We start from the raw sequence: 25064 nt of genomic DNA, 5'->3' as shown, positions 1-25064 counted from the left end.
CCTCAGCCTCCCAAAGTGCTGGGATTACAGGCGTGAGCCACCATACCCGGACAGTTCATTCTGTTTTCTAATCTTTGTTGTGGTCAGTGGTCCAACAGTGTGAAGTTGCTAGGCCTCATATAGCCCTCAGTGATTAATTTGAGTTTTCCTTCAGAGAAAATTCAATTGGACATGCTTGGGATTGAACTTGTGGCCTGAACTTCACTGACATTACTTCCAACTGAAGAAACTGGTCTGTGTGGTTTTACATATTTTCATGTAATACATTAAAGTGTTCTTGACCCCACGGGACAAAATGTCGTACACAAATCAACACCCCCACACACCCACACACACCATGCACTTTCTTTCTCCTAGCAACAAATGAAAAATGGTATTAATCACAAAATATGTCCACTTTGTACTCACCAGAAAGGTTCCTGCATTTCCTCTCTTACGTCAAGCTTTGTTTTATTATTTCAAAATATAAATACATTCCAGTTGCCGTAGTCGCCTCAGGGTGACAGTATAAAGTTAGCATTATAACATTAACATTCAATGAAATAGATGAAGCCATTAAAATCTTCTGGCAGCATCATAAGGTTGTTATAAAAGTGCATGTTAGAGGAGGGACAAAACGTCCTTTAACAAATTATAAACCTACGGCCATGAGTATTTTTCTTACTCCTAGGGAAAACACATTTTTCACCAGAATTTTATTATGAAAATTTTCAAACACACAGAAGAAAAGTTGAAGGAATTCTATAGTGAATGCCCAAGTACTTACCACCTAGATTCTACAATTAACATTTTGTTTCACATATCTATCATCTATCAATTCGTGTGTGTGTGTGTGTGTGTGTGTGTGTGTGTACTTCAAAGTTAATCACAGACCTCAGTATTCTTCCAGCTTCAGCATCCATATTTTTACCTAGAGAGGAAATTCAGATGTTAAAAGCCAGGTATTCTCTCAGTCTGGAAAGGTCACTGATTAAGTCTCCATCCCTAGGTGGGACTAACTTTAGTCCTGCCCTGTAAGGACAAATGAAAACAGAGAGATAGGTAACATGTCGTGGTCTCCCAGTGAAATGCTGGATGGTAAGCTGCCTTGTGCTGGAGGATTTCCAAGCCATAGCTTCTGCTTTAACTGGGGTGGTTTGGGGCATCTTTTGGATGTGGAACACACACGTATGTGCGTGCATGCATGCAGTCACACTGTATTATCATTTTTCACAGCAATATGACAAAGTGGGCATTATATCTGCTTTATAGTGGAGGGAATATACTGGGGTGGGGATAGTAAGTGACTTGGCTATGGCTACACAGCTAGTATGTGTCAGGAAGGAAAACTGCACATTATTTCTGTGACCCTGGAGCTGGAACCACTTTCCATTCTCTAAGATATTTCCTTGCTTCAGTGGCCTTTGGTGTTACTTCGTCATTTGGTTCTCATACATTCCCATTGGCCTCTTGGAAAGCCTCAAGAGGACTGCATACGGAGAACTGGTCCTTGGAGTGGTTGATTTAGAAGAGTGACTACAGTTCAGAGTAGTCAAGTCAAGTCTTTGAGAATCAGGCTAAAGGTAAGTAGGATGAGCATGGAAAGTCAGAATCCTGTCTGTCTCTAATTGTTATGACTTGCTGATTTGTTTTCAGGTGTTTTGAAGTCTTCTGCATCTACTTTCAGTCAAGCAACAATGAAGAGCCTTATGTCAGTATCACCAAGAAGAGGCAAATGCCAAAAAATGGCCTCTCAGAGGAGATTGAGAAAGAGGTGGGCCAGGCAGAAGGCAAGCTAATCACCCACCGATCAGCATTCAGCCGGGCATCAGTGATCCAGGCTTTCTTGGGCTCAGCCCCTCAGCTGACCCTACAGCTGTACATAAGTATCATGCAGCAGGACGTCACTGTTGGAAGAAGTACGTATATTTTTAATTTCTGCCTACATTTGGGGATCAAAATGAGAAGCAAAACATAGTTTATTTTGTTTCAAAGGAAATTTGTTCTTAAGTGCATTTAATTCTGAATCTATGTTCTAGTTACTATGCTCAAAACTCAGTTAAAATAACAACATTTATTTTGCTTATGACTCTGCATTCTAGGCAGGGCTCAAAAGGGTTACCTAATCTGTGATCCACTAAGGATCAGCTAGGGTGGCTCAAAGGTGGGGGGCTAGAATCTATTCATGGCCCCTTCATTCACATGTCTTGTTGCTCACATGTTTTGATATTGGCTGTTGCTGGGAGTCTCAGATCTTCTCCATTTGATTTCTCTGTGTGAGTGAGTTTGGGCTTCCTTAGAGCATGGTAGCTGCTTCCAAGGGTAAGTGTTCTAAGAATGAGGGAAGGCCAGATGGAAGCCGTATCAGCTTTTGTGATCCAGGCTTGGGAGTTGGGGCACATCACTTTTGCTTCCTTCTCATTGTTGAAGTACTCAAAAGTTCTGCCCAGATTCAAGGGAAGGGAGAGGGAAGCCAACTCTGACTCTTGTTGGGGAATGGTAGAGTTCTGGAAGATCATGTGGGACCAAAAATACCACTGTGGCCATTTTTAGAAAATATAGTTTACCAGAGGCTAAAAATACAGCTACTGGAGGCTGGTCCTCTTGGGATTTCACTCTGTCTTTCAGTGCTAGTTCTCAACAAGTTGAGACAGTTGGCTTAACAACTTTGTGGTGAATAATGGAACAAGGCTACTTTCCTGTCTTCTTAGATTTGTAATAGGTATATCAGTTTATAAGTCAAGACAATGTTCTACCTTTGGGCTATTCTCACATCATCAAAATAAGAGCAGATTTTGGTTCAGTTTAAAAAACAACACTATTTGCATCAGAGTCAAGATTTTATTGAAAAGCCTACAAATGAGAAGTGGATACCCTCCCAAGTATTAATATTATGGGTAAATGAAAACTATTATGGTAAGTTTTATTATGGGTATACAAAATGATTTAAAAGCCTTAAGTTGAAAAAACACATGTTTAAGAAAACATTGAATATAAGAAAGACTTATTTATTTTACTTCACTCAGTTTTATCCTCTTTCCACCTATATTTCAGACTGGCTGGTAATAATTCATGTCAGAGTCACAGGATACCTACATGTTGAGCCATCTCCCTTATCCAGGTTGCCTGATTGTGTTTCTTAAAGTATGAGTCAGGATCTCAAGTAGAGATCTTGAACCTTAGTGGATCAACATTTATATGGAAATACTTTCCACAACACCTGGTAGGGAGTAAAAGCTCAATAAATATAGCAGCATCCATGTTCCCTAAGGAATTATAACTGGAATGGGTCTTGACCAAACTGCATGCCACTATACTCTTTTTCCCAGTTTATTGTTTTTCCAAGTGGCAGGGATACAGCAATAAATCAGATGTGATGATAGCCTATTTGATTTTTAGAGGTAGATCCAATTTTTTTCCTCAAGTTTTTTTAGTGACGATTGTCTCACAGTTGAGGGGTTGGCAAACTACATCCCATGGGCCTAATCTGGGCACTGCCTGTTTTTGTCAGTAAAGTTCTATTGGGACACAGCCCTGCTCTTTCATTTATGTATGGTCTGTGACTGTTTTGGGACTAAAACAACAGAGTTGAGTAGTTGCAATAAACATAATGTGGCCCACAAAGTCTAAAATATTTACTAACTTTTTACAAAGAAAGTTTGCCAACCCTTGTTACAATTTTTCAGACATAATTCTGTTCAGGAAAAATCAGATCTATCTTATAAAATGTCAGTGTCACAATAGATATCTGAAATGTCCCAAAAGAACTTGGAAAACCATAAGTCCTCTGAGAGTTAAATGATAAATCAAATAGCTACGGAAAAAGGAAGTGGGCATGGTCTTGTTAAAAAGATAGATGGCTGCCATTTATGCAGGTCTTGACTAACCCCAATCACTGCCTTAACATATATAAGGAAGGATTATCTCACTCGGAAAGGGTAAGACCCTTATGAATGGAGCATGGCCTAGGGTGTGTCACAGAGGCAAATGTTGGTAGTGTCTGTCATGTGGTTAGAAATGTATTTGGTGCAAGGAACAAACACCTAACTGTAAAGTTAACCTAGAGTTTATTTTTCTTATCTAACTAGATATTGGAAGTAGACAGTTGCTGACATTATTTCAGCTACTCAATAGTGGCAAAGTTGATGTCCCTGCCAAGCCATTGGCCTTTTGCTTGGGTTGCTACTACAGTTCCAACCATCATAGCTACCTTCAAAACAGTAAGAAGGGCTGAAGAAGGAAGGGTAGATATCTTTCTCTTTTTATTAATGAATGTAGCTTTTCCTTGAATCTCCCTAATAGACTTTGCTTTGTCTTCCTCCTTTTATTAAAAACTATAGCTTTTCCAGAAATCTCTCTGACAGAAATGACTTTAGGTCTCTAACCAGAACTGATCAGTCATTTAGCTTCAAGGGATGCTAGGAAAGCCAGGTCTAGGAATGTTTGCCACCAGTGGTTTAGACCAGTATTCCTCAAACTTCCCTGAGGATGATTAGAGTTACCTGGGGGCTTGTTAAATATATAGATTGCCAGGATTCATCTCTGGAAACTGTGATTTGCTGTGTCTGGGATGGGAGCCAAAATTATGTCTTTTCTTTTTATTTCCCTTTTGTTCTTTAAACAAGGGCTCCAGGTGATTTTATTATCAGCAAAGTTTGAGAACATTGGGTTAGACTAGTCATGGCCTGCATGTGGTTGGGCCCATGACCACCCATAACAAAACCATGTTCTCTTAAGATAGTGAGAGGAATGGAAAATGAATAGGCAGCTGACAGTGTCTGCCACATCATCTAAATGCAGTCCAGACCAATAGAAATGTGTCCCTCTTGACAGAAGGACATAGAGTCCATCACAACCTGACCCTATTCAGCATTCCAATTCTGTAACTCTCTCCTCTCTCACTGATTCTGTGCTCATTGAGCAAACATTGATGGATTTGGCATTAGCAGAGTTTGCCGTGAGGGAGAGAAGGGAGAGCCAGCTACATGGTCACTGGAGAGTTACTGTTTTTCTTCAATTGCAATACAATTTATAAAACATAAATTTCACCATTTTAAGTGTACGATTCAGTAGGTTTCAGTATATTGACAATGTTATACAATCATCACCACTGTCTAGTTTTAGACATTTTCATTGCACCGAAAAGTTTTGGACAATTTTAGACGTTTTCATTACATCAAAAAGAAGTCCCCTATTCATTAACAGTCACTCTTCATTTCCCTTGCCCCTAGCCCCTGGCAACCTACTAATCTACTTCCTGTCTCTATAGATTTGACTATTATGAATCTTTCATATCAATGGAATCTTATGCTATGGGGAAGTTTTCTTTCTCATAGTCAGTGAATAATGGACACTGTGTCTGTGAGCTTCAGTCTTGGGTGAGTTTGGACATCCTGAGATTCCCTGAGTCTAGTCAGTTCTCAGCAAGGGCTTGCTCAAGTCTGAGGATCTTGGAGGATGGGTTGGGCTGAAGCCTAAGTGAGCACACCAACGTTACTGTGCTTTGTGAAGGCCCCTGCAGCCTGCCATTTGGCTTGCCTGTCCCTCACAGTACCCTTCTCTATTCCACTCAAGGTGGTAATGTTGGTAGTAAAAATGACTGTTTCATGAACCCTTGATTTGTGGCAGGTACTGTGATAGGCATTCTTCTGTTTCATTTACACAGTGTCCCTGAGGTAGATAATGTCTCCATCTTACTAAAGAGGGAAATTGGGCCAGGCACAGTGGCTCACACCTGTAATCCTAGCACTTTAGGAAGCCAAGGTGAGCAAATCGCTTGAACCCAGGAGTTTGAGACCACCCTGGGCAACATGATGAGACCCCATCTCTACAAAAAAATACAAAAATTAGCCGGGAGTGGTGGTGCATGCCTGTGGTCCCAGCTACTTGGGAGGATAAGGCGGGAGGGTTGCTTGAGCCTGGGAGGACCTTGGCTCCAAAAAAAAAAAAAAAAAAAAAAAAAGGAGGAAAATTGTACTCATAGTCTGCCAGAGGAGCCAGAATTTGAGGTTAGATTTGTGTGACTTTATTTATGGACTCAATGAGTATTTCTTGGGTGTGTTCTGTGTTTTAGACCCTGTACTGGTCTCTGAGGATAAAGTGGTGAATAAGGTAGACAGGCCCCAATCATCTTCGAATAGGATATATAAAATCAGACAAATTATTAATCAAATGCATAATTTATTTAAGGTAAATCCTGCAAAGTGAAAGATAAGTAGCCTCTCTGAGGGTATATTGGGGGGTGTCTAACTGAGTCTGAGAAATGAGACAAAGGTTTCCAAAACTTAGGTTTAAACTGAAAACTGCTAGATGAAGAAAAGAAGCCAGATGAAGAAAAATCAGGAAAGAGCATCCCAGGATTTCAAGCTTTATTCCAGAGGCAATGGGAAGGCAGTGATGAGTTTTAAGTAACAAGTCTCATGATCAAATTTAGTTTTAGAAACTGATTACTCTGCAAAATGGATTGGAGGAGAGTGAAGGAGGAAACAGAGAGGCTAGGAAGGGGGCTACTATAGTTGTCAAGGTGAGAATAATGGCCTGGACTGGAATAGTCAGAGTGGATTATTGGAGCAATATTAAGAATGCGTAAGTGGAACAATGTGTTGATTGATTGGATATGAAGGTGAGGCAGTGAGAGATGTCAAGAATAATTCCCAGTTCCTGATATGGACTGTTGTAGCCATGGATCTCCATTTGTCTTGGTAGTGAAGTAGCAGGTTTGCAAGGTATATTTTACTTTCAGTTTCAGGCTTAAAGAAATGAACACATTTTTAAGATTCTATTTAACTCATGAGAGAACAAGCAGATGTTCGGACCAGCTTATAAGATAACCCAAAGGACAGATGTAGGAATATTGACTAGAGATATCAAAATGAGTATGTAAATGGAAGTAAAACTGGTTTTATTACAGCATGAGAAGGGTGACATTTGAACCTCTACTGTACAAGACATTGAGCATGTCTGTTAGTGACTTACAGCTTATAGAGGAATGTAAATGAGCTCACTGGCCATACAAAGCTAGAATCACAGAACCTGGATTGGCGTAGTGAAGACAGGACAAGGTTTTGACTGAAACACGTTTTTTGTTGTTGTTGCTAGAATGTTTAAGTCAAGTATAAAGTTAGACTTTCCTCAAAAAGATGGTCCAGTTATTAGGGTGAGCAGGTTCCTGTCAGAGACATTTCGAGGCCAGGCTTGATCAGGGCTCAGTGGACACCAATAATATCACAAAGTTGAGGTTGTCATGAAGGCAGCTCCCTGACCAAGGAGGGCCTGGAGCACAATGGGCGGGAATAAGCACTGGTACCTGGAGAGGCTCAGGCTAGTGGGAAAACCGACGAGGGCTGATCAAAACAAAACTCACCAAGACCATGTGAGGGCAAAAAGGAGCCTTAGAAAGGAGATTCTTCCCTGCTCCACAAAAGCCTAGCTGCAGCTTCCTGTTAGCCACATGGACGGCTTTCTGCGAGAAGGTCAGTATTCCCAGTGCCTGAGCTCATCCACACCTGTTTTCCTGGCTGTTGTTCTCTAGTATCTGATGGCCAACATCCTGGAGCAGGCAGGCAAGGAGGCCCAGAACAGCTGCAGGGTGCATATCACCCCAGAACACATGGAGAGGGCCATGCACAAGGATGAGCAGCTCAGATGCCTCTTGGAGGATGTACCCACCATCAGGTTGATGAGGTGCCCCAGCCCGAGAAGGAGGGATGCTTGGGTCTCCGAACCTGGCAGGACTTCATCAACAATTTCACCCAGCCTCAAAAATTTCCATGGATGAGAGACTCCAGGCTGCTGCCATCAGCCCATGCTATTAAAGTCTTTAATGACAGTGCCCCTGACTTCTCTCAGGTTCTCTAATTTTGGGTTGTAGGTGTCTGTGAGACATCTAGGAGAAGCTATCCCATAGAGAGCTGAATAGGTGGGGTGTTTGAATCAGTGATTATAGAAGGGGCAGTTTCCAGTGGTGTTAGTGAGAGCACTGGCCCTGGTGGGAGGAGCTGACTGGTGATAAAGATATAGAGACTTCCTCATTGGCTTTGAACTGCAAGGCCTTGTGAGGCCAGGGAGTTGCTGGGGGCCTCCTAGGCTTGATAAATTCCCGACCTGATGCTGGAACCTGGGGTGGAGCTGCAGACTCTGACTGAGGTACGGGAGGCTTTATTCAGAATAGCAAAGGTCTGAAGTCAGAGGGCAGTGGCCACAGGGGTGGGTGGAGGGGGGCACACTGCATACTGGCTGGCATGAACTTCATGGGACAGGCTTTACATGGAGATTGAGGAGTGATGGGGAAAACACAAGGAAAAATGCAAAACAAAAGAGAGTTTTGGTCATGTTATTTTATTTATTTATTTGTACCCTGCCTCATTCCAAAAAAGACTTGAGACAGGGATTAGTAACTGGTACTATGACACTTTGTTTGGAATATATTCTTCTATCCTCTTATGGACACTGTTAAATTAAGTAGTAACATTATATAAAAGCTCTCTGGCCTAGGACATGCAATCCAATCATTCTTAATGGTTACAAAATATTACAAAACTTATTTGTTAATGTATTCCATTATAAACACAATTATCAATCGCATTCCCAGAAAAAATAATGTGTGTATGATCATGTATTTCATAGAACAGCATAGAGTTATCAATGGCCAAAAACAGGTTCAAAGGTATACAAATAACCTGTGTAATTCTGTCTCGAGTGATGGCCTCTAAAGCATGTACTGTACTTTTTTTTTTTTTTTTGGATGAAGTGGGTGAAGCTACTGCCATAGCTACCACCTTTATTCAGTTTCCATAGACCCTCCAAGTTATCTTTTCCAAAGATAACTAGCTTCCAAACCATGTTCAAAACAGCCTTCATGAGCATGTACTGTACTTTTAAAAACTTGTGCTCTGAACTGTTTAAAAAAGGTGTCACATCAAGTGTTGTAGCAATCTGTCCCCTTGCCTGTGAATGTCCTTATTTTAGATTTTCACCCGTTCTTTGGATCCTCTATGGCCGCATTCTGCTGCCTGCTGGCCAGGAGGCTGCCCAGCCAGATTCAAGAACAGATCAGACAACCTGGGTTTGAGATCCTAGTTCACCACTTTCTGACCATGTGATCTTGGACTTTCATTTACTCCTGCTGGGCAGGCATGCTCATGTGTAAAACAGCGGTAATAAGAGTCCCTTATCTTTAGTTTTCCCAAAGATTGGGTCCACTTGGGATATGCACAGTGTGACCCCTAATAAACAGCTGCATCTGTCTCCTTCCCTAACCCCAGACATGCAGGCAGGCTTCCCCGGCGTGCATCTGGGCCTGGTTCTCAGGTTACTGTTGGGCACTTGGGCCACTGGCTATGAGAGCCACATCCTGCTGAACCCTGTGGAGAGACAGGAGAGTGCCTGGCAGAGGAAGAGCCCTTCCTCTTTGTGTCCCCTTTGCTCCTCCTGCCTTGTGACTTGCCCTCTCTCTGCCTCTGTCTAAGCAGAAGGACCCAGCTTGCCCTTTGGCTAATTCACAGGAGTGTCCCGAGAATGAAGTAAATAGTGGTCCCGTGTTTAAAAACTAGGCTGTGAGAAACCCATGTCCTGAACACAAAGATATTTCACTTCGGCCAGGGGAGGGGGCGCTGTCGCCATGAAGTGATGAGCTGAAGGAGACTCCCCACCTGGAGTTGCTAGAGAGAGGCCTGCTTGCAGCTCAAATGCACAGAAGAGGAAGCAAGGAGCTGGGCTAAGGCTGGGAGTGCTCCATGGCTCTCCATAAGGAATCATGCAGTGGTGGGGTGAGCAGCTTGACAATGAGGTGCCTCGAAATATGAGGTTCAGTGGACATGATATGGCAAGAAAGACTTCTGGGATTTAGACAAGCACATCTTCCACATGGCCCTAAGGACAACCCTGACACTGCTAATCTCTAATATATTATTTCCTAAAGCACAGTCTACAAAGTGGCATCTTACAACTCAAACTGGATGGCGGATAGGTTTGCTAGTTCTAAGCAGACATCTTAAAAGAAAATTAATAAGCTGGTAGCATTTGAAAATCAATAACATTTTACCTGGAAGTCTGGATTTCTGGCTCTCTTGAGAAGTAGAAATGAGGGTATACATGATTACAGTCACATAGAGATGACTAGCTACTGCTCCATGAAGACTGGACCTCTGGTTTGCCACATTCCTTCCACACTCTTCCCTATGAGGTCCTATATTTGATCCACTTCATTAATTTATAGTAGTTGTCTGATTAATGGAGATACTTGAGTTTGTTACTTTCACTATAAATTAATTACAAGTCCACAGTATTCAGAACAATCAATCTCATTTAATGAAGTAGTATATTGTGCAGTGCTTCTCAAAATATCATTGGGGTAGGACCAAGCAAACTTCCTTGTTTTTCTTGTTCCAGTACATTGTGAACTGATATGTGGTTGTATTACTAGTATGCCACTCATATTTGACTTGTCATTCAAGTTTAACAACTGCACTGGTATATACCTTGTTCAAAAAGTGAGCCCACTAATTTAAATGTGGCTAAATCAGATGTATACAGATTCCTTAATGCCAGCTCTCAATGTCCATACTTATCGTAACTGACTGGTAACAGACAGTTCATTGTACCAGTCCTCAAACTTTTTAGATTTAGATTTTAGATTTAGATTTAGATTTTAAATCTAACGAAAAGCAGTAAGCAGGACTTGCAGTTGGTATTGTTTCTCCTTCAGAGTCTTCATGAAAACAGAGTTATCCCTCTTATATTTAGGACTTTAGCATAATACTGGTGAAAATGTTGCTGAACTACTTCTGTTAAACCAAAAAATATTAAGGAAAACAATTAGCATCAGTGGGGCATGTTAGATGTAAGATTGTTGAGTTCTGAAATGTAGGATAAAAAGAATTCACCAAGGCAACTGTGAAAGGGAGTCTTCGTGACAAGAAGGGACAACATACTGAAAGAAGAGGCAGAACTGGGTTCTGGTCTCCTACAGTGTAGTTTACTTGGGGGCCCATCACTTTCCAGTGAGGAAAATGGAAAAATTGTTTCAAAGGTCAGCTAGAAATGTATAATTATGACTGTGCTCTTTTCCTAACAAAATATTTCTATGGAAAATGGGTACATAGGGTTCAGAGGACATGATTCTTTTAGGGTCTCCATTATACAGCTGAGGCCACTGAGGCCCAGTGATGGTAATCAGTTCTTGTAAAGTCACATGGTGAGTGGGCAGCACAGTAGAATGATGGCCTGGGGCTCCTTCCTCTACTGTATCCTGAAAAAGGGGTCTCAAAAGAGAAAGTGTTTAATGTTCTCCTCTGAGAAAAATAAGCTAAAGTCTTTAATACCAAGGTGTTAGGATCTCTTGGATTTCTTGGGAAGCACTCAATAACTCAGTCCCAAGAATATTCATTTGTGCTTTATTTGGGGAAGGCCAGACAAGTTAGGAGAAAAGTGCTGATTTTATAGTATAAGTCTTTGGACTTTGCAAACCTAGGTCTTGTTCCACTGGACATTGTGTTAAACTGTGTTATGAACACAAATATGTCTCAGTTAAGGTGTTCCGGTAATTCTGATCTGTCCACTAACCATTGTCTTAAATGTGGCAATGTGATGGCATGAGAAGCCTGTGTTCAAGAGCCTAGTCTTTGAAGTACTTGAGGTACTGACCTTTTTCATGGTGCTCTAAGACAATCCTTCTTTGCTGAAGACAAAAATCTCCCTCCTGTAGCTGATTGTAGGGCCTTTAGGGAAGCATCAGTGTAAATCAAAAACTATCTGGAGAGCCAGGCATACTGGCTCATGCCTGTAATCCCAGCAACTTGGAAGGCTGAGGCAAGAGGAACCTTTGAGGCCAGGAGTTCAAGATCAGCCTGGGCAACATAGTGAGACCTCCGTCTCTACAAAAATATTTTAAAAATTAGCTGGATATGGTGGTATGTAACTGTAGTCCCAGCTACATGGGAAGCTGAGTTGGGAGACTCTCTTGAACAAAGGAGTTCTGAGCTGCAGTGAGCTACAATTGCACCACTGCACTCTAGCCTGGGCCACAAAGTGAGACTACAATTCTTTTTTTTTTTTTTTTTTTGAGACGGAGTCTCGCTGTGCTCCCAGGCTGGAGTGCAGTGGCCTGATCTCGGCTCACTGCAAGCTCTGCCTCCCGGGTTCACGCCATTCTCCCGCCTCAGCCTCCCAAGTAGCTGAGACTACAGGCGCCCGCCACCACGCCCGGCTAGTTTTTTGTATTTTCAGTAGAGACGGGGTTTCACCATGTTAGCCAGGATAGTCTCGATCTCCTGACCTCGTGATCCACCCGCCTCGGCCTCCCAAAGTGCTGGGATTACAGGCTTGAGCCACCGCGCCCGGCCAGAGACTACAATTCTTAAAAAAAAAAAAAGTATCGTCCGGGCATGGTGGCTCACTCCTGTAACCCCAGCACTTTGGGAGACCGAGGTGGGTGGATAGCCTGAGGTCAGGAGTTCGAGACCAGCCTGACCAACATGATGAAACCCTGTCTCTACTAAAAACACAAAATTAGCGGGGCGTGGTGGTACATGCCTGTAATCTCAGCTATTTGGGAGGCTGAGGCAGGAGAATTGCTTGAACCCGGGAGGTGGAGGTTGCAGTAGGCCGCAGTCGCACCATTGCACTCCAGCCTGGGCAACAAGAATTAAAAAATAAAAAAAAAAAAAAAAGCATCTGGAGATGATAGAGACTTAAAGTGCCTATGGTTCACTTACGACTTGTGATAAAGTGAAAAGTCCAGTGGAAGTACATAACAAAAATAATACAACTGAAGAAGAAATTGTGACATACAAAATAAGATAATAAAGCCAATGTAAAAAAGTTTTGAACAAAATGTATGTCAGCATAATGATTAATCATATTTTTAAGTAAGTCTATGGTAGATTCTAGACATCTGTATTTTACTAAACCTCCATAAAAAGGTTTGATGTGCATCCTCAACTTAAAAAGCCGTGAGGGAAGATGCTTCATAAAACTTAAAAGGAAAGTTGTGACTAAATAGTTTTAGAAATCTACTGAAATGATGACTGTTAATACCATAATTTTGTTGCCTAATATCATGAAGGAAAGCACTAGCAGGACTCTGATAATTAGAAACATACTATGGACAGTGGGGGCACTGACAAATCTCTAGGAACTTCTCATACAATCTAGAACTTCTGAAATGTTTATACTAATAATATATTTCATATTCAGATTTTATCTAGGGAAGGCTGAGTACCTCTTTTCTTTTTTTTTCTTTTTTTTTTATACAGGGTCTCACTCTGTCACCCAGGATGGAGTGCAGTGGTACAATCATGGCTCACCATAGCCTCAAACTCCTGGGCTCAAACCATCCTCCCCACTGAGCCTCCCAAGTAGGTGGGAATACAGGTACACACTACCATGCCTGGCTAATTTTTTTTTTTTTTTTTTTTTTTTTAGAGACAGGATCTAACCTATGTTGCCCAGGCTGGAGACCACCTCTTTTGATTTTACTTTTTTCCATGCAACTCATCAATACTAACAGCAGCAAAACTAATTTTATCTAATATCTATCTTTTTATAAGGTGAAAGAACAAATCTTTCCTATTTTCTAGGTACTCTGTTGGACATCTCAAAGATAAGTCTAAGTGTAAAAGATTTATAGAGTTTCATTTTATTTCATTTAAACTTTTGAATTTTATTTTGAAAGGCAAAATTGCTAGGAGATTTGAGAATTAAGTTAGGATCATGGGTGGCTGAGTACATGAATGGTTGTAGCTTGGCTATCTGTTAATTAAAGTGACAGTACAATATTTGGATAAACATACAAAAGACCTTAATACATTCTTAATGGAGAACTTTTTTTTTTTTTTTTTTGAAGAGAATAATCAAGGGCAAGATAAAGTTAGGGGAAAAAAGTGTTATTGTGGTAAGATGCAGAATCCCTACTTTTAGAGCAGGATTACATAGGTAATATTTTAGGCTAAATTATGACCCCAAAGATATTCACTTTCTACTCTCTGAAACCTATATATGTCACTTTATATGGCAAACGGAACTTTGCAGATAAAGAGATTGAGGTTGGGAGATTATTGTATTGTAGGTCATGCAGGTGGGCCCGGGACAAATGTTCGTATAAGGGAGAGGCAGCAGCAGGTTTGATCACAGAGGAAGAAGACAATGTGAGGAGTGAAACAAGATGCTGCACTGCTGGCTTTGAAGATGGAGGAAAGAGGCAGGAACCAAGGAATGCAGTTGTAGAAGCTGGAAAAGGCAAAGAAATGGATTCTCTCCTTGATCCTCTGGAGGGAGCATGCCCCTGTTGACACCTTGACTTCAGCCCAGCCAAACTGATTTCAGACTTCTGATCTCTAGAACTTTAAGACAACAAACATTTGTTGTTTTAAGCCACTGTGTTTGTGGTAATGTGTTATGGCAGTTATAGGAAACAAATACACGCCAAAAGTAATCTTTTACAACCTTTTATTAAGAACAGACCAATACTCCAAGAAAACTCATTTTCACAGAAAAACTAATTCTAGATTTGTTTCAATGAAATATTTGCTTTTAAATAACCCACTATTTACTTTGACAGTCTCACAAATAAACCCATCAAAACTGAGCCAGATTTGGCAAAATGTTAACACAAAACTGTGTTCCGTTTCAGACTCTTTCTGCAAACCTCCTACAACTTTCTTTATTCACTCAGGTTTTATCCTTCACCATTCTTCCTCATTCCCATCCTGGAACAAGTCATTTTTCTTTAGAACAGAAATATACATTTTTGCCCATAATAAAAATTTCATTATCTTGAGATTCCTAGTAATCTCATTCACTTGTATTAATAATAACTTTTAAGCAGCTACTTGTATTTCACAAAGAAAACCAGGGAGTAGATAATTGTGAATTTCTGTCATTTTAGCAGCCTAACCAATCTCATGAATATACTTCACTGAGCTTTATCCAGCCACATACTTCCCTTATTTAATTCCACAGTGTGGCAGAAATGAAAATGTTCATTTACAGACCCAAAGATAAAGCCTCTTTGTGGCATGTACGAATAACAAGCAATGGTGTATAAATGAAAACTGTGCTTACTGATCAATTTTTCAGAATTCTGTCTTACTTAGAAATGATCTGGAAAGCCAATGAATAGCCAAGATCTTCAGTTATCTAAAAATTTTGGAAATGCTCTTCAAGGTAACATACTACAAAACCTCATTACTATGGAACTACAAATTTATCAGAACAGTGATTCAAGTTGCTTAAAAATAGATATAAGTTTTTAAGTAATTTTAAATATTTGACAGGAATAATTCTAGCTCATTTGATCAAAAAGCTGTATAAGTTTAGGAAAAACATACCCAAGAGTATAAAAATATATGCTTGTATTAAATATGACACTGATTAAATCAGAGATGTTTACATTAAACTCAAAGTCTTAAACTAGTCTTATTTGCCAAAGAGTTACATAAATTATATAAATCTGAATTCTTAAAATGGTTTTGAGTTGGTTTCTAGGATAATATATTTTTTAGACTAGCACATTTAAAAATCAATAGTACAATTTGCGTATTTTAGGAAATTCTAGTTATATTCAATTTATATAAGCAGTTATTTGTCTAGATATGCCAATCAGAATAGAACTCCTTTAATTTGGGAGACTTTATAATCTAACGTATTAATACTGTGCATAGGTAGGAAAACATTATACACTCGTACAATCAGAGTGAGGATATTACAGACATATAGACCTACAGCTAGAAATAGAGTTTGTAGCTTCAATTCTTCAATTTCAGGCATGGATCAAGATTGAACACAAAATCAGAAAATCTCCCCAGTCCAGATTTTAATAGCTCTTTTCCTGTCAAAGGGCATGAAATTCTTAAGTGATTTGAGCTTAGAAAAATAAACTAACAAAAAGGGTGACAAACCAGACTTTCTGTTGCCCGTCACCCAATAGGGACTAGATTTCTCTAAACCATGGATGCACTTAGATCTCCAGATTGTTAGACCTTAAAATCGGATTTCAAACCATCTCTCCCAATGGTAAAGGGGAGTAACTTAATGATTGTAAGTGAACCAGAACAAAATAGAAACACAAAATTTGTAGAGAGGATTTCAAATGAGAAAACGAGGGTGTCAACAAAGCTCTATTGGTGCTCTGGATTCACCTATGAGAGCGAAGAAAGGACATGCCTAGGCTTTAACTGCTCACGAGGTGCACTTCCTTGTCAGCAATGTTTACCTGACTCTTACAGGTGAATCAGTTGGACATCTTGTTATGACTTCCAAAGTGGTTAAAATATATTTTTCAAAGGGTAAAATTATGTTGCTCATACAGATGTGAACCTGTTGTTTACGCATAAGGAAATGAACAGATGTTATGGCCAGGCGTGGTGGCTCACACCTGTAATCTCAACACTCTGGGAGACTGAGGTGGGTGGATTACCTGAGGTCAGGAGTTTGAGACCAGCCTGGCCAACATGGTGAAACCCCTGTCTCTACTAAAAATACAAAATAAATAAATAAAATAAAAGAGAACCAACTAAGGATTATTTAGAGTTATCAAAATAAGTATGTAATTGGAAACAAAACTTCTTGTATGACATTTTGAGAGGGAAGACAGTTGAACCTGTGTTGAACAATGCATTTTGCAGTATGTGTCAGTGACCTGTCAGATAGCCTGTATCCTAGAGTTGAAAAGCAACAAGACCAACAACAACAACAGGAGTTACATAGCCCCACAGAATGCGGAAATGCCAGTGCACAGGCCTGAGTGCCACCGATTCTTTAGGGGTGGGACAGTCAGTCTAATTGACATGTCCCAATTCAAGAAGAATTGCTGATGCCTGGGTTCCAGAGCCTGGCAGGGCTCCTCACAGCCTCATCCATTGGCAAAATCACTCATTTGAGGAAGCCCCATGCTGTTGCCATCAGCAAATTCTCTCAGAAAGTTTAAATCCATGATGTGTTTCTGACTCCTCTCAGTTTCTGTCATTTTTAGTTGGAGGTGTCTGTGGGACATCTAAAAGAAGACATACCATAAGAGATTTTTAAGATTTAGTATGGAGGCAGGAATGGCTGTGTAGAGAGCTGTGTAGAGAGATACATAGGCTGATAGCAGGCTTTGGATGCTCTGAGACGTATGTCCATGCATCTGTGGTGAAAGATTCTGTGCACATTGCCAACATCCTATCTTGAGCATGTGTCGCAGCACATACTGCAGTGTTTCTCTTCCTTTCTGCCACAGGCCTTTCTCCTCTGGCAGGGAATGCAACTCAGGTACTGATGAGAAGTGTGGGTAAGGTAATGCCCACGGGGCCACCCCAAACTAAAGGAGATGGTAGTTGATGGATAAGACCTCAGCCTCTCTGTCCTTTAGATGGATAATTTGGGGTACAATTTACACAATCCTCTGTGGATCTCCAGTGGGAATGAGCCTCATTTGCCACAGTGGTAACCAGTTTTAAAATGTAGTCTTTAGTAGCCTTGCTTCCTCCCCTCTCCCACTTCCCACCCGACTCCTTCATTCTGCTTTCTAGGCTTACCTCCCAAATGAACCACCTGCACCCAGATGCTTGCCTCAAGCTCTTCAGTTTGAGAGTAGTCATCTAAATAGAGATGATAATTTGAATCACAGTGGGCCAGGCATATGCAGCTGTGAAAAAGAAAGCTAGGTTCATCCAGGGACAATTTCAGTCACAGATGATGTGATAGAATTGAAGGATAAGCATGTTTGAGGTTTGTGCAGGAGAATGAATGAAGTTTTGCACCAAGTATTCTTAGCTGGATGTGGGAAAATAGAGGATTTGTTTTATTGGAGGACTTGGTAAAAATTTAAAAAAAACAATCGTAGTAGCTCTTAAGCAAGCAAGTCAGATGGGTAGAAGGTGGTGGTCAGGATAGGGTGTTTGAATTAGTGATTTCAGAGGTGTTTATTGACTCTTGGATTACTAGGAAAGCACTCTTAATAACTCACTCCTGCAATTTCACTTCTGCTGTATTTGGGGGAAGGCTAAATAGGCTAGGATTCTTCGGTCTAATTTTATACCACACTTCTCTGAACTTTGATAACCTGATGCAATCATCTTCTGTTTGATCAGATCGCTGCCCAGAGATCTACCTTGGCCGGACACATTGGCTAGATTCTGAAAAAACCTTACTTAATTTTTTGTCTGTTTTCTGGACCAACCGTATTTTATGAACTAATCTAATGATAATAGCTTTAATTCATATATTCATAGAGGAATATTGTGAGGAGGGAGTTGAAGGCATAGCTTTTTATGTTTGTATGTGGTGCTTTACGTGATGTAAGCTTATAAACTTTTGGCATAACATCATCTTTTTTTGCATGTGTATACTCACACACAAAAACACAAAACACAAAACTTCAGGAAGTATGAAGGGAAATACACTGGAATATCAATTAGTTGTTGTCCTGAGATAGCGAGAATATGGGGTACTTTTTTTCTTTCCATTTATCTGTGTTTTTCATGCTTTCACAATGAGTATAAGTTTTTGTTGCAAAAGAGAGAGCGATTGATCATGGGCTACTCTGGGTGGCTGTGGGTTTTTGTCTTGCTCATTTGTGCATGCCCAGTTCTGACACACATGACTGCTCAATGTAAGGTCAGTGAATGTTGAAAAAAACCTAACTGTTATCACGGAAGGTATTTTTTGTGAGTTAGGCAGGGAAGTTAAATTAATCTCAATTACTTTCTTTTCTTTTCTTTTTTTTTTATTTTTTTTTGAGACAGAGTCTCACTCTGTCGCCCAGGCTGGAGCGGAGTGGCACAATCTCGGCTCACTGCAAGCTCTGCCTCCCGGGTTCACGCCATTCTCCCACCTCAACCTCCTGAGTAGCTGGGACTACAGGTGCCCGCCACCACGCCCGGCTAGTTTTTTGTGTTTTTTAATAGAGACGGGGTTTCACTGTGTTAGCCAGCATGCTCTTGATCTCCTGACCTCATGATCCACCCACCTGGGTCTCCCAAAGTGCTGGGACTATAGGCGGGAGCCACTGCGCCCGGCCAATTAATCTCAATTTCATAGATGAAAAAAGTGAGGGTATCATTTGAGATGTTTTCATTGCAAGTGATAGAATATGCAACTAAAAGCAATTTAAAATTGTAAAAATGTATTATCTCATATAATAAGTTCAGAGGCAGAGTGATCCTACAGTTGACTAACTTATTAGCACAACAGTGTCGAGGATCCAGGCACTTTCCATCTTTTTATCTGTCTTCTTTGGTTTCTTATTGGTGTCTCCCCTGATGATTGCAAGAGGACCATGTATCTATTATGTATTTCTGCATAACAAACCACCATAAAACTTAGTGACTTAAAGTAATAGCAGTCATTTCTTTTGCTTATGATTTTGTAATTTGTGTAGGTATCCACAGGGCTTGCCTTGCTCCGTGTGGCATCAGCTGAGGCAGCTTGACCAGGGGCTGGCAATTTGGTACTGTTTAATACTGGTTGCTTAGCTGGGGCTGAGGGCTGGAGGCCTTGATTCTTTTCCATGTGAACCTCTCTTGGCTTTTTTACAACATGGAAGCTAGATCTTAAGAGTGAGGATTCCAAGAGACACGAAGTAGAAGTTTTCTGTGTCTTAATATGTTGGCCTGGAAACCAGAATCATTTTTGCTTGATCCTATTTAGGAGTCACATGATCTTAGATTCAAGAAGAGAAAACGTAGACCCCACTTGTTGACGGGTGGTATTCCACAGGACTTCAGGAGCCATGTTTTAAAACATCTACAGGTAGTTTTAGGTCTAGACATTACATGCAGACATGATGAAGAGGGAGGTTTCTTCCTGTGTACTTCTTTTTATTAGGGAGGAATGCCTCTTTTTTTCAACATAATTCTATTCCGTTTCCGTTGGCCAAGATTGGGTCACATGTCCATGCCAAACCAATCTCTAGGTACAGGAATAGAAAACGAAGTTACAGATTTCTCTGAGGTGTAGATATCCTTGACCCTACAGAACAGCTGGGCAAGGCCTGGAGTGGATAGACCAGCTTCATCCTCTTAACCCAATGAATACAAATTACAAATAGTATAATTTTTGTATTTGTCTGTGACACAGAATAAGTTAGGAGACTGGTCTATATTAATCTTTATTTACTCCAGTGGTCAAACCTGGGATCATCTTCCTTGAACACGTGGAAGGATGAGCAGCACCTAATCAGAATTAGAGTTCTGCCTTTAAGAAAGAAGAGAGGAAGGATACCAATTAAATTGGAGACCCACAGTATCTGCAACACTGAGGTTTAGGAAGTTTAAGGGCCCAAAGCCAAGACCAAGACCCAGTTTTTGGACACTTGGCCCAATGTTAGTTGTTTTAACCAATACTGCTTCTTGTGGAGTTGGAGAATGTTAGACATGGAAGGGACCTAAGAGATCATCATGTTTGATTTTGCACACTCTGTAGAAACCACTTATTTGGTGTCCCTGAAAGGTATTCCACCAGCCTCTGCTTGATTATATTCAGCAGTGGAGCTGTCAGTATTCAAAAGACACTTCTATTGGTGAAGTACTCATTGTTAGAAATTATTTCTTATATAATAAGAAATTAAGTGGGACTTTTCATTTTCCTCCAGAAATGACATCTGGCCCATGTGCTGAATATATTACCTTCAGAAAAAAAGCCACTAAGGACTGTCCAGTTTTCTTCTCTCAGGATTTTCTGAGAGTAACAAACTAACACTACCACAGTCAACCTCACATACCCATACCTTCCAATTCTAAAAGGACTTACATGGGGAGAAGGGGCAGAAGAGAAGAGGATCTTCTGTAACTTATTTATGGTGATAGGTTACTTCCTCCCTTCCAGAAGCCACTTAAAGTAGAATTTCAAGATGAACGGTGCTAGCAACAAGGGTAGTCAAGTCACTCCCTGACTTATGAAGCTGGGAACCCATAGGCCTATCTCAGTTGCTTACCTCCCTTAGAGATGGCTTGTTGTGTGTACCCTGGAGTTTAGGAGTATTTATGAGCATAGTGACTGAGGCCTGTTTTTCATTTGTATATTCCTGAAGGAGGGAGACTTGAGGGAATAGCCTGGAGTGAATAAAGACTGTGGTGCCATATGCCTGGAAAGGGGGTGAGAGGTCTCTGCTGTATCAGCTAGCTATTGCTGAAAAACAAACCACCAAACACTTAATGGTTTAAATAAAACATTTATTGTTGCTCAATAGTCTACAGCTCTGTTGGTATGTTAGGATTCTCTAGAAAAGCATTATATAGGTATATACTATATATGTATCATTTCCAAATATATACATATATATGTGTATATATATATTTCCAAATATATACATATGTGTGTATGTGTATATATATGTGTGTGTATATATATGTGTATGTATATATATGTGTGTGTATATATATGTGTGTATATGTATATTTTCCTCTTTGCTTTATCAAATCTTTACATGACATGTTTGCTTTAGATATGTATTTTTTTCCTTTTTAAGCAATAAAATTTATGGTATAGTTGGGGCACCCTGTGAGTCTTCCTTGTCATGATTTCAGAGTCTATCATTCTTGTGCATGATTTATAACTTTGCTGCATAGGCACTGTATCCATAAATAGGATATATTGATTTTGTAGGTCTTTAAACTTTATCACACTGCAAATAACTTTCTGAAACTTGCATTTTTTTTCAGTCAACATTATATTTTTGAGAACTATACACATTGATGAATGTAAACTTAGTTTATTCATTTTTGTGGCAGAAAAGTGTTCTATTATAGGGTGGCCAACCTTTTTCTGTAAAGGGATAGAAGAAAAATATTTTAGATTTTGCAGACCATCTATGGTCTGTGTCACATATTGCAAATCCAAGAAAGAAATAGCTTGTATATATCTGATAGTAGATTGGATGCTCTGGTACTTTTCTTACTTTATTGGCTTACATTTCTAACAATTCCATTTAATGGTTTTCTGCACCAGAGGTCATTTTCAGCTATAGTCAGTGTAGTATACATAGCTGCTGTAGCAGCCTAAACAATGGTGCATATGATTGCATAATGGTTTATGCCTATTATAAGATTATATTAAGTCTGCAAGACTTGAAGGTGGGTTCATATTCATTCCTCCTAAATTAAACCCACCTTCAAATGTGCCAGGGGGGAGAATGTTTCCATCCACCCACCAAGAGTTTTTGCTTAGGTTTGGCTTTGGCATGATGTTGGCTCTGAGTTTTTCCTGGAGTTTGTGGCCACAAGTCAATGGAAGTTACTTAGTGGTACTTAGTGGGAAGACATATGCCTCCTACCCACCCCCACACAAGGGTATCTTGTCAAGGCTGTGCTTGAGTTTAGTGAAACATGTAACTGCTGCTTATATAACAATTTGAATAATCCAGTATTCAGTATAGGCCTTCTGATTCCTCACCCACATCTCCGTAAAGTAAGTAGGTCTTGGTAGTGCTGCATAGAATTAGAGGCACTGAGTAGGTATAATCACACATCGAAGAAGTGATATCCTTGCAAGGTCCAAACCACTTGTTTTTCATTCTTTTTATCCTACCTATTTCTAAAAGGCTTTCATGTTGTTTACAACCATGGACATGTATCAAACATGACCATAAAATAAGGAGAACAAAAAATAAAGTATTTGGAAAAGAGGGAAGGGAAGATAGATTTGGGAAGAAAAATGCACTGAGGATTATTGTGGTAGTTGAAAAGATTAGTGGAGGTAAGAATGTGCATGCAAATATTTGTGAGTGTCTATGGTTCAAGTGTTGGCAAAAGAAAAAATACGAGAGATTGCTTCAGTCATGGAGGGTCTAATGGCCATGCTTTATTATTTACAAGGTTCACTGTACATGAGTAGCTACATTTTAAGAGGGTTTGTGATGCCTTGCCCTACCTGAAAATCTGCAGTAGAATAGAGAAATTCTGTCTTGGGATTCTGAGTGGTCTTGCTACCATTTTGCTGTTAGATACCATTTTGCTGCTTCCATTTTGCTGATAGAGGGCCCCATATATGAGTCTAGGATCTTACTTCCTTGATCTGCTATTGAAAGGAAGGTTTTTTTTTTTTTTTTTGCGTAGTTCAACTACTGATGCCCCTTTTCTCTGCCTGAGGCAGGATGATAAGGAAGGAGGAGGACAAGTTGCTAGGGCAGATAGAGGGATCTGCTTCTGCCCCCACTTCTCTCTGATCATTGGTTATTCCTTGAGAGGCAATTCTCAGAAACCAGCTTAGCACAGTGAGGCTTACCCATTCTCGGGTGCCTAACCAGCATGATTTCAGAAGGTCTTTACATATGAAATACTCGCATAATAGAAGACAGACATGAAATTTGGGCTCAGTGGAAGCAAGGAAGAATTGAACAAATCCTCAAAGTACCCTTGGTGGATTCTCCAGACTCCTTGAGGTCCTGAGCAGTTTTAAGGGTAGCGGACTCCTTCCTGCCTTCAAGTAACAAAAGAGATAAAATGTGGAGCTGAGACCACTGCTAGGGAAATAGACGTAATTGTATTTATTTAGGCAGAAGAGCCTACTGGTTAAGGCTATGATTCTGGGGCAAGACTACTTAGATTGGAATTCCAGCTCTGTTAACCTGAGTGATCTCTGGGAAGTTATTTAACATCTCTATGTCTCCACTTTCTCATCTCTATTATGAGGATAGTAACAGTATCTACTTTATAGGATTGTTAGAAGTAAGTGATTCATAGCTGTAAAATTCTTACAATAGTCCCTTGGCATGAAATAAGAGTGTAATAATTTTTTGCATAAGAAAGATGCACTGGAAGAGATCTTATCATCCAGGTCCTTAGGCAAGAAATCAAAATATGTCTGGGAGAAAAGAACAAAATCACTCAGGATCTCTAAGGATTATAGAGTATACAGTTATAATCACATCATGTGGGTTGTGAGTGATGGACCATAGTATTTGTTCTCACAATTCTGAGGACAAGATATAAATATGTGTTGAAGGAAAAGTCCTCAATTTTTGGCTAAACAGCTGATAAACTGACAGATGTTCAAGAGAGATTTTGGTAACAGTGAGATCTTAGTCACTAAGACTTTAAGAATTTTCTTTTAACAATACTAGGGCATCATACTGGTTATATTGCAGAATGAGTTTTGCTGTAGTAATCTAAGTAGGGGTTTATGCCATGTCTATTTTCTACTTGGCAGTTTGCCAGGGTAGGGAAAAATATATCTGAAACAACTCCATTATAACAATGAAATGATAATCCTTTTTGCCTTTAAAAATTCTAATCTAATAAACATTTATTGAGTGCCTACTAAGTATAGTAACAGTGTACCTAGTTTTTTCAAATACATATTATTATTGAAGTATAAAGGACACACAGAAAACTATACTCATCATAAGGGCAAATATTGATTTATCACAAAGTAAACTTACTCATGTAGTTCTCAATCCAAGGTGAGAAACAGAAGAGTATCAGAATCCCCAAGAGGCTCCTTATGTTTCTTTTCAGTTACTTTCCTCACCCACCTCCCCGAAAGGTAACCACTAAGCAGAAAGCAGACTTCTCACACTACAGATTATTTTTTCCTGGGTTTTAAAATTTTATGTAAATGGAATCAGAGTTCTGATTTCTTTCACTCACACTGTATTCATGAAAGTTATCCATGTTGTAGTTTGTAACAGAAGTTTGTTCCTTAGCATTGCTGTATAATATTCCATTGTATGAATATACCACAATGTATTGATACAGTCTGCTTTCGATTAATGTTTAGGTTATTTCCAGATTGTGACTATGACAAATAATGCTTCTAGTAAATATCCTTGTGCTGGCCTTTTAGTACACATATATATACAGTTCTGTTGCATATATATGCAGGAGTAGAACTGCTGGACCAAAAGCAATGTCAATGTTTAGCTTAAGTAGAGACTGCACAGGCAGTTTTACCATTTTACGCTCCCATAAGCAGTGTATGAGAGTTCCAGTTGCTCCATATCCTTGCCAGCACTTGGTTTTACTTTTTGTGATGGAGTAGGTGTGTAATATCTCATCGTAGTTTGAATTTGCATTTATTGATGAATAATGGACTAATTTTCTTTTCGTGTCTTTAGTGGCCATTTTGGGGATGTGTTTGTGTACGTGTTTGTGTGTGCATGCGTTTGTGTG

General features: G+C 40.0%; 1 protein-coding gene across 1 annotated transcript in view; it reads left to right on the top strand.

The window, feature by feature from the left end:
• The window catches only part of XK (X-linked Kx blood group), a 45511-nt gene that overhangs the window by 7029 nt on the left and 13418 nt on the right, over positions 1-25064 (top strand). Inside the window, exon 2 of the mRNA XM_003917567.5 lies at positions 1636-1898. Within this exon, the coding sequence (XP_003917616.2) occupies positions 1636-1898 (263 nt within the window). The remainder of the gene's footprint in view (positions 1-1635; positions 1899-25064) is intronic.

The sequence above is a fragment of the Papio anubis genome, chromosome X (assembly GCF_008728515.1).
Source record: "Papio anubis isolate 15944 chromosome X, Panubis1.0, whole genome shotgun sequence".
NCBI classification, from domain to species: Eukaryota; Metazoa; Chordata; class Mammalia; order Primates; family Cercopithecidae; genus Papio; species Papio anubis.
This window is presented reverse-complemented; position numbering and strand designations above follow the sequence as displayed.